The sequence below is a fragment of the Dermacentor albipictus genome, chromosome 8 (genome assembly GCF_038994185.2).
Source record: "Dermacentor albipictus isolate Rhodes 1998 colony chromosome 8, USDA_Dalb.pri_finalv2, whole genome shotgun sequence".
NCBI lineage: Eukaryota > Metazoa > Arthropoda > Arachnida > Ixodida > Ixodidae > Dermacentor > Dermacentor albipictus.
The window spans coordinates 60,720,869-60,731,517 of record NC_091828.1 but is presented as its reverse complement, the minus strand read 5'-3'; the positions used below and the strand labels follow the sequence as shown (position 1 = coordinate 60,731,517).

At 45.8% G+C, this 10,649-nt stretch overlaps 1 protein-coding gene across 1 annotated transcript; it reads right to left on the bottom strand.

Moving 5' to 3' along the window:
• Window positions 1-918: 918 nt before the first annotated feature.
• Window positions 919-9,556, bottom strand: LOC135915177 (pseudouridine-5'-phosphatase-like). Its single transcript, XM_070523175.1, has 5 exons — window positions 9,408-9,556; window positions 4,208-4,311; window positions 2,879-3,097; window positions 1,529-1,761; window positions 919-1,125 (listed from the first exon to the last, which is right to left on the bottom strand). The coding sequence occupies exons 1-5, from the start codon at window positions 9,554-9,556 to the stop codon at window positions 919-921; spliced, it is 912 nt and encodes a 303-aa protein (XP_070379276.1).
• Between the last annotated feature and the right edge of the window lie 1,093 nt (window positions 9,557-10,649).

Genomic DNA, 10,649 nt, shown 5'->3' with positions numbered 1-10,649 from the left:
AGTGGTCAGAGCTGTGACGCAGCAGAGGGTGCATAGAATCCCTGGATGCGGACAGGCCGCGATTGGAATCTGAACCTGGCAACGTTTAATGCTAGAATGTTACCCAGTGAGGCAAGTCTAGCAGTACTATTGGAGGAATTAGAGTCCAGTAAATGGGATGTAATAGAGCTCAGGGAAGTTAGGAGGACAAAAGAAGCATTTACAGTGCTAAAAAGAGGGCACGTCTTCTGCAACCGGGGCTTCGCGGAGAGAGGAGGACTAGGAGTCGGATTCCTCATTAATAAGGATATCGCTGGTAGCATACAGGAATTTTATAGGTGGCAGGTCTTTTTGTGCAACTTAATAAGGGGTACAAATTGAAGATCCTACAGGTCTACGCCCCTACATCCAGTCATAATGGCCAGGAAGTCGAACACTTCTATGAAGACACGCAATCGGCGATGGGTAAAGTCAAAACAAAATACATTATACTGATGGGCAACTTCAATGGCAGCGTAGGCAAGAAGCAGGCCGGAGAGAAGTCAGTGGGGGAATATGGTATAGGTTCTAGGAATAGCAGAAGATAGTTATTTGTAGAGACTGCAGAACAGAATAATATGCGGATAATGAAAGCGTTCTTCGGAAAGCGGGACTTGTATGGCACATGTTTAACTAACATTGTTGTTTTTCTTTAGTGCCTGTTAGTCTGAATGAAATTTTCCCGACGACCGGGTCATTGTCGGCTATGTCGCAGTTTGAACAAGACAGAAATTATATGTTCGAGGTCGCATTTACCAGATGCGGGCGTTAAATAAGTTGTGTGGGCTCAGATTTGTCACCGAACCTCAAAATGAAGAGATCTGGTTTATGCAACATGCACTGAGTAGACACAACTATTCCATCAGATAGGCTACAAGTGATTTCTTCGACTGCGAATCTTTATTCCAGTGCTTCAGTTCTTTTCGGAGAATCGGGAAAAGAAGGGAGGCCAAACAGCTCTGGCTTGAATTCCAGTAGCGAGGTGAGGCGCAGGGTGGCGTGGCGTGGGTTCTCTTCGTCGACGCGATGTTCTGCAACCATGAGAACTTGCATGTCGGCGGTTAAGGCAGCTTCGACGCCCATGGGAGAGTTTTCGAACACCAGCACCTGTGGTAAAGATGTGCGAGTAACTGCAATTCTTTTTCTTATGTCATCATCATCATCATAATCATTCCTAGGCTTTCATTATGTCCAATTCCAGAAGAAGGCCTCTCCCTGCGGTCTCGAATATCAGGATATGTTAGGTTATCAAAAGCAGATGTTACAACAGGTTGAAACTGAGTCTCTTTAGTCGGTAATATAAGTCTTACTACTGGTTTATATACTGCGTGTGCGGTATGAGATATCTAAAACAGGCATCGAAGAAGATGCCTCGGAGGGAAATATTTAAAAAGGTAGCACGTGCGTAAGGGACAAACAAACATTGCCTGTTGAAAACACGAAGCACGGCACTGCGGTCGAACAAAAACAACATACATAAGTTATCTTGATTGAATTTTTTACACGCTACCTTTTCGGGAAGTGCCTTCTTATCGAACCTGGATGCGGCAACGAGGAATATGTCTGGTTGTGGCATGCCGTGATTCACTCCCGGATCTCCGCCCGAGCAGACCATGTGGTGAAAGAGTGTCAGAAGATCTTGATGCCGTGTTATCTTGAGTTCAAATGAAGGGCGTTTCGAGATGGTCGTGACGGCCATGGGGATGCCGTGAGCGTGTAGGTGGCGCGCGATGCGGTCAGCACCTGCATACACGCATGTTAGGGAGAACTTTGCTTGAAGGCCTTCGAGTGTTTGAGTATACTTCAAGAGTGCTACCAAACTTGATCGAAAGAGGCAACCGCAGTAGCTACAGAATGAAGACAGTAGGGGCAACACAAGGTTGGCATCACGTGACGTGCTTGTAGCGTATATTCTTGTATTGTAGCGCGAAGTGACACGCACACGCAGACTAGAAGTAGACAGTACGAGCGCTAACCGTACCGTCAACTAAATCTTTATGGAAACTGTCAACATATAAGTGATTGCAAATACCGTAGCATACGAACATGACAAGGTGCAAAGACTATCAGTTTAATAGATCAAGATCTACTTGAGTTTGACACACGTGCTGCGGAGATATTGAAATTCGCTTTCTTACAGAGGTATTGATGCGTAGCTACCACAAGTCTTTCCTAATCTATGCTTGTGGAGGGCGGATTACGGATTAATAAGATGTTGCGAAATGTGAGCATAGATGCACAAGTTTCGCCATGTTTCGGCGCGTTTTATTGCACAAATAGCATGTGCGCTGTGAAGCTGTGAGAAAACCACGTTTTGACGATGCGCCATAAGGGGAACACACATGTTGTTCTGAATATAACACTACCACAAAATAAAAAGAAAATTACGAAGCTATTTTCTCGCTACGTATATATCAACTCCGGTGAGAACTACGTCATAAATTATGTTTCTCAAATAATTATTTTCAAGCTTTTTATATGCGTTACTATCACTGACTGCGAGAAATGTCAGTTGTTACTCAGCATTGCGCTGTAGCAAGCGTGGCTAAGCGAATCGAGGGGCACTCCGCTCGTGACCTCTGTTACCAGTGATTAAGGTATCATATAATCAGCTGAGACAGGCTTTTGTATTTCGTAACCTTCGAAGCCGGAAATTTCGCATTCTGGCATCAGAACAGACACAGGAGCAGATATGGCTCTAATCTCCTTTATGCACATGAAGTACTCCATGTGCGATAAAAAATTGGTTGCAAGGAAAATCAAGAACCCCTCCGTTTTCTCGGTAGTCAGAATATTAGGCATGGATTGAGGTAGTAACGGCTTCACTGAAGTAAAGTGGCTCCCAGAGGTGCGATCTCACCGGGCATGAGTTCGGCGGTGGGGAGAACTTCCTCGCATATTGGTTCCATCGCTTCCATGAAGCCGTCTGGAGTGATCGGGAGACCGAGGTACTCGACGACCCTGAGAGCCGTGTCGGTGTCTGGCGTGCCCAGCAACCACCGTTTAAGCTCCGAAGTCAACTGCTTGCCATATTGGGAGGCCACTCTCTCCGCAGCTCCGGTGTACAGCCTCTTGGTGTCTGTGACAAAGAAAAGAGGGCTCGTGAAACAAATAGCAGAGGGTAACAGATGCACAGCACTATGGGACTGCTCAGCTAAACGGCAACGGGCTCCAAATGTAGCTGTAATTTCTTATCTGGTAACAGATGGCATGTGGGCACCACGACACATGTTCTTCCTTCAAGTTATCAGAAAATCCTTACACCTGCTTCTTTATGAGAATGGGAAGGACAATGGGGCTTGATGTTTGAGGAGCTGCCAAAAGTGAACCCAGAGAAAAGATAGGCTACAATGTTTTATCGATAAGAATAGGAGAGGATTGGAATTTAGTGAAGCTTTGTTGATGAATCCCCCCCAAAAAACGATTGCTAGAGGCTGCCTTTGGCCTCGTGGCAAATAGATCATTCACGTATTATAAGAAATCCGTTCATGAACGTGGTGTGAATGCTCCAATACCCAGAACAAAAGCCTTAAGCCAGCACCATTAGACTACAAGATTTAAAGGCGATAGCATTATAGACGAGCTTCGAATGCAGGCATTGCAGTCTACTGCAGCTCCTCTAAGCGCTATCTGTCACTATTGAAGAACGCACAAAACTGGCGCTTCACGGAAGCGCCAGTCGTTTGAAAGACTGCGTTTGGCATGACAGAATCATCCGTGCGATTGTAGCCCATAGTATCATAGCTGGAAGCGATCGTAGCTGGAAGACGGAGATTCCACCCAACTACCGGTCACCCATTTTTTTACAGCATGAGAGGCAGAGTTGACCCATTTATTCGAGGCATCACGCTGAAAACTCGAGATATGTGAATTGTACGCGATTGTGTCACAGTATGTAGGTTATCGCATGTTTTATAGGTTACGATGCACAGGCTAGTCACTTTGATGATTGAGACTGTGCAATGTTATTGCTCGCATGCGTATTTGCAGCTTTCGAGCTGCAGTTATGACAATTCGAGTATGCTATCGCATACATGAGGAGTTCGCGGTGCTAAATTGCCGCTTAGCTTTGTTTTAAGCGAAGCCATTTGAACGAACGCTCCAGAAAATTGCCAACTCTATATGTGGCTGCCAGACTCTCATTCTTGATAGCTCACATATATAGGACAACACTCATACGGCCAATTACCCTTGCTGATTACCCAGGCAGGGACGTAGCCGTCATGCCGCAGAACAGCTTGTAAAAGACGGGGAGAAGTTAGAACACGTATTTCCCGTTTTAAAAAAGCTTTCCTTCACATAGATACAATATATGCGTCGCACCGGCACGGTTATTGTTTCTTTTAGTTATGTATGGTTTTAGAATTGTCAGCATCTCGGATAAATTACTGCAGAAAAAAAATAAAAAAAGGGGCCAACACCCCCGCGAGGGCACACCGGGCTGTATGTGTCGCGGGGCTGTATGTGTCACTGGGTACTACTGGAAGCTGGACCACAGGGCCTTATGTGTGTGTTAAGCGGTGTGTGTGTGTTATTAGGTCGCACGCGTCAACGGGCTATAGAACAAATCGCGCACATCACAGAGCAGACACAACCCCCGCAGTCATGCACACTACGACATTTTTTAAACACACCACGCTTTCCGCGCTACCGTTCGAAATTGTGTGCCTCGCAGGGTGGTCCACAGCTTTGGTTAGCCTCCCCCAGGCGTCGATACATCCCGCACGCTTCCGGGCGACGGGTAGGGGAAGCGCCTGTGCCCATTTATTTACCGGTGGGTGTCCGGCAGTGGGTTTCGAACCACCCACCTGCCGCAGCCGTGGCGGACGCCCAATGCACTAGGCCACGGCTGCGGTGCAGGCACTCGATCAACAAGCTGTTCTTGAGTGAAGTGCTATCTCCTTTCGCCGTTGCGTCCGTTTTATTTTTCTGCGTAGCAGAATTTTTGGTTTCGGTGCATAAGATGAGTGGTAGCGTAGCGCGGTCACATTGAGTTACAAAGTCGGTGACGTATGGTGCGCACAGCATCACCTGACTTATCAATGTGTCAAAGGAAGATAACACTCGGGTTGCCAAACTTAAAGCGTCGCACACGATGCTCACACTGGCGACGGTTTTGTGCGCTTGCGTTGATTGTCTGTTACGGTGGATGCTGGCTATGGTCCATATCGAAGCACTCGCCACCCACAGTACGCAATAGCGTGTCTACGCTAAGCCAGCTTCACTTTGATATGCGTTATGAACTCACAGGTGCATTTACAGATAAAAAAGAAAACAGGAAATGTTTATCTCAGTAAGGGTTAGTATAATACTTGTTAGTTGCGCTGTTATTGCTATCTGTGCGAGATCTTGGTTAGGCTCGTTTTCGGTGAAAGCAAACGTGTTATAAAAACACGTTTAGTTTTGACTAACTACAAAGCTGAAAGACCAACACACACCTCTGCCAATGCGCTGAATGAATCTTGTGCGTGGAACGCAATATTACGAAGCCAATAATAGAGTAAGAAATCTTCGAAAGGAAGATTTCGGCATGCGAAAAAAAAAACACATAGCGGTGGCTCTCACTCAAGGCGGTGTGACTAATGTCATTCCTTGCGCGATGCAATAACCAATGCGCCACTGTGTAACTTTTATTCACTCACGGGAGTAAAAAAATCTGGACGAAGGAAAGCACTAGAAAAAGGCCACGCAGAAACTCATCTGGAAGTTCTTTAAGTCTCTGTAGGGGGCGCTTATTCCAAGCCGAAAGTTATCTTAAAAGAGTACCGCAGGGCTAAATGCTAGGATCCTTATTGTTTCGCAGTTACATGAGCGACTTACACGATGTTGTTGCCTTTTCAATTGCTATTTTATATGCTGATGCAACCACTATTCCCATGGCTGATAACTTTTTAACAACCTTACTCATGAAACTGAACAGTCAACTATATAGCGACAGAAGTTGAATGGTGCCAGTGCAATAATTTAATTACGAACCCTTTCAAAGCTCAGTTCATGTTGCTTAAAACAAAGCAAATAATCGTGCCCTCTATCCCCCAAGTAACTCTGTACAGTCACCATGTACCTGCAGCGGACTGTGTATTATTCCTTGGAGTAAAATTAGATTCTCACTAGAAATTCAGTAATGATGTCGTGTTTGTTAAGTAGGGAGGTGGTTCGCGAGAGCTAGGGCTTTGTTGCGAGAGGCAAATGATCAGGAGGAGCAGTCTGCTTTTGTTGACGCCGCATGGATTAATGGTAAAAATGCTTATTTGGTGGTGGTGGTAGATGGGAAAGGATCGCTTGAAATGCTGCTTCCATTTATACCAAAGATCCTAGCTTTGCTGAACAGGTGGCTATTGCGCCAGCAATAATTGATTCAAGAACAATTTTGGTGTTTAGTGACTCGCAATCTGCGATTAAACCCTTCTCGAGAGGACTTGTTGCGGAACCGGCTAACAGACTGCTACAGGGTAGGGATATACCTTGGCATACAGTTACTTGGTTCCCGGAGCACATGGTGACAGTGGAGGGAGCCCCGCGTAACCTCAACGAGGTGGCGCGCAGGGAGGCATGAGGGTTAGTGTGCCGTGTACTCCCTGAAGGGGCTGGATCTCCCGCTCCTGAGTACAGGGACCAACTCTTAATCTACAACGAAATCACCAAGCACTATTACTTAGGGCGCAGGGCATTTCCGCTGCCACATCGTAAATTAAATAGGCCGCAGGCGGTTACATTAAGGCTTCTGCAGACGCGAACGTACCCTAACCGGGTTTTCATGAATAAAATTAATCCGGACTACGGGGTTTCAGTCTATTGTAGTAAGTGTGGGGGTTTGCTCGATTTAGAACACATGCTGTGGCGCTGCTTGGCGTTGGCCGGTGATGGTTCTCGAGGTGAACAGTGGTGGCAGCGAATGCTGCGCAGTGAAGTACTGGCGCAACAACTCAGGGCTGTCCAGAGGGCCTGTGTGACGGCAGAGGGGTTCGGTCTCTCTGTACCGACGTGGGAGCGGTCCGCATCAGTCCCAGCCTGATAGCGTGCATTATTTTCAAAACACGCATTATTATCTTTATACTTTGCGCTCATTTATAGTCATTTCACGTATGGTATTGATTCCTGGGGAAAGAGCATACCTGCCACCTATGGTCTATTCAATGCACACAGAACTAGGCTATTCGCATAATCACCTACAGTTCCTATTACTCAAATGCTCTCCCGCTACTGCAGGCAAACTTTATAATATCTATATGTGTCTCTTTGAAAGGGAAGCTGAAGAGTCTGTCGAATTCAATAAGACGCTCACATACGGATGCGGGAACCTTATAAACCGTGTAGGTAAAATTTGGGGGTTTTTTTCGATTAGGAGCGACGTAATCGTCGGTTGAAATTGCACTGTAGCTCCGCCCCCCATCGAATGCCGCGCGCTGCTGCTGACGCTGACGATGTGAGCGGAGACCGGAAACCGTGGTGTTGTGACGTCAACTCTAGTGTTTCGTTCCTTCGCAGCGTCCGCGACCAATGCCTGACCACGCTTGTTTCTGTGTTCGTGCCATCGCAATCTCTTTCGATCGACCCTACATTCCTTTGTTGGTGCGTCTGCATGTATGTAGAGTGGTAGACAACGTGCGTTGGTAGTCAACGTGAGTGGTAATCAACGTGAGTGGTAATCAACGCGGTAGTCAACAGATGAAGGTCACTAAATGTACTGCATGAACCGGGAAGCTTTTCACGCGTTTAAACCGTCTTTTTAGATTGCCGGCAGCTTTAGACAGCGCACAAACTCTGACAATCGCATCCCCGCTTACGCTCCACGAAGAGGCATGCAGGAACACAAGACTACAGTTGTTTGACCGGAAACGAGCTCCCTAGATCGGCGAAAGATCGGCGAGATCACTAGATCGCTTTGCAAAAAAACATACTCACCAAAGAGCATTTGCAACACGAGGAGATCCGAAGACTTTGCTTTCGTTCGCGTCGAAAGCACTGCTCGCACCAGCATCGTTTGCTTCTTCGAGAGGCCGGCTCTTCGCAATCGGCTCGTACATGTAGGTAGTAACACCGAACTTTTCAGAAAAACGCAGTCTCTCTAAATTTTCCATTACTGTCTCAGAAAAACAGCACCAAACTACCCGGCACCGCGCTTCATTTGTAGCGGCAGCGGTCGGTTACTAGAGTTGACGTCACGAGGCGCCCGACCAATCACAGGCGGAAACGGGACGCGCGAGCTGGGTGTGTCCGCTGCTGCACTCTTCGTCGAAATAAATTATATTTGCGCTTTCTTTCGGTCAATTTCGATACAATATTCGAATTCGGAGTGTTGAAAACCATTATGTACAGACGTTCACCCATTTTTTCTGGAAAACCTTTCAGCTTCCCTTTAAGTATCGTCTAAGTATTCTATCGTTTAAATTACTTAACAAATAAGTTCCTTACGAATTTGTGCACTGCAAATAATTCACTAATACCAACAACACTAGGTTTGCGTATAGTTACAACATTTATTACCTAAATGTAACACAAACTACGGAAAAATGACATCATCGTTTTCAGCATTAAAAATTGTGGAATGACCTACCCCAGTAACTTAAACTAAGGTCATCTTTGAATGCATGCAAACATTAGTTAAGAAGTTTTATTTCTTTTTGAAAATAGTTTCGTGTCCTATGTATAAGCTGTATCCTCTGCATTATTCCTATTGATAGAGGAACTTTTTTGTTGGTTTTTTCTTACCAATGTATTGCATTACGCGCATTCATTTGTTTTCCATGAACTATTTCAAATATTTGCGGTTTTAACCCACGTTTTGTACTAATATTTCTTTTGCTTTTTAGAACTGCGGGTCCCATTGCAGTTATTGTATTTGGGACCCTGGTCTGCATACTAATTGTTATTTATTCATTGTTTTTTGAATGAAGAATAATCTGAAACTGAAACTGAAGTGAAACAGCTAGTATGTGTAAGAATTGTACCACTTGTGCATCTCCACGCAGGACGGTGTCATTCTTAATGTAATGAAATTTATATGACCGGTATAAACGACCGCGCTGCGGCGACACGAAATGCTGCATGTGGTGGCGCAAGGTCAATTGATAATGCAAGCAAACTGCTGCAAGTGGCGGCGCTGCAGGCGCTGATGACGATGTGATTATTATAAGCTGATATACCTGTTTCGCGCCTTATCCATGAGCGTTGAACCGGTATGAACAGCACTGTGCAGCAACAGCAGATCGCGATCTGTGATGCAGACAGTCTATGCCGACTGCTGATAGCTTCGCGCGCTGTGTTCTCGCGGTTTCGTGATAAAGAGAGACGCATTGCTCCATATCTTGAAAGTGATCCGCGAAAAGGGCTGCCTGCGGCATGTGCTCAGAGATTGGTGAGGGGGGTGTTCTCGCCGCTTCGTTCACGTGGAAGCGACTGGCAGCACGAAGGTAAAGCCAGTTGCTGCTGCGGGATCTATCTGTATCTCGTGATTCTGAAAAATGTTTGCGCTCTTCGCTTCACTTTGCTGACTGCTTGCAGCCTGCTTCATCTCCTCCGCGGGCAGGAACGGCATTGCGCTATTTCATGCATCGGCAGAAACTTTTCGTCTTACGTTACAGATGGTTTTTTCGTTGGATAAGCATATCGATGCTACGTGTTTAAAAGTACTAAACACAGTCAGACAGTCACTTCAATATTCTGTGAGTTTTATCACGGGTTCCAGCACCGGCGGGCATTCATAAACGCATTTGCGTTTTCGACCCTTCAATTCAACGTGACAGTTCAGATGAGCTGTACGCTTGACGGGGTCACAGATAACTCGGGCCATTCGAAGTCACCGTGAACGGCGGAGTCGATGTATCAATGGGTATAAAGGTACAATCGAGCGCACACTTCTTTGGTACACTTTTGGTCAATAACGAATAAAGCAACGTGTATAGCATGGAGAGGAGATCACTATTTCTACGCTTACGAATGGCTCACTCCAAGCAGACTATTGCGTATGCGGCCCATCTTATACGGCTCTTGCATATGCGGCCCGCACTTAAGCGGCACCATTCTTTGCCGAAAATGGCCGCATGGAAAACGGTGCACATGACTTTAGAAAATGGTCTGCAAGCTGTACTATGCCATCGAAACTGCTGATGACGTTGCCCTGCTCACCTTTCAGGGGATTCTTTTTGGTATTTGCTATGCCATGTTTTCTTGCTGCATCCACATTCTTACGGCATCCAAATTTTTTCCATGTTATAATTTTTAATAGGAACTACTTTCTTCTTGTTTATCAGCTTTGAAGATTCTGCAAGCTTTATCTGATCTCCTCAGTTAGACACTTTCAAGCTTTGTGATTTCTTTATTGTTACTTAAGAGAACTTCCTTCCGTTCTGCCTTGGTGCCGTATCTCCCACTGCAACTGCTGCGTCTGACATCAGCCAGGTTAAGCGTTCATTCATTAGCTCCATCCTATATCTTTATCTTCCTGTTCTAAAGCTGTCTATTTATTTGTGAGCAACAGCCTAAATTCATCTGCTTTCACATCGACTTCGGCTAGGCTGCCTGGTATTCTACTGAATAGCTTGCTCTTTCTCACTTTAAATAGAGAGCCGTCCAAAGGAAACTAATCTTTGATCATTAATATTTACCCTTGCCTAAAACTTCTACTTCCT

Coding starts and splice junctions, on each gene's coding strand:
- LOC135915177 (XM_070523175.1), bottom strand. CDS start 9,556: ATGCCGTTCCTGCCCGCGGAGGAGATGAAGCAGGCTGCAAGCAGTCAG. Junction 1,762..2,878: donor CACCGCCGAACTCATGCCCG/GTGAGATCGCAC, acceptor GCGTGTATGCAG/GTGCTGACCGCATCGCGCGC. Junction 1,126..1,528: donor AGAAGGCACTTCCCGAAAAG/GTAGCGTGTAAA, acceptor TCTTTACCACAG/GTGCTGGTGTTCGAAAACTC.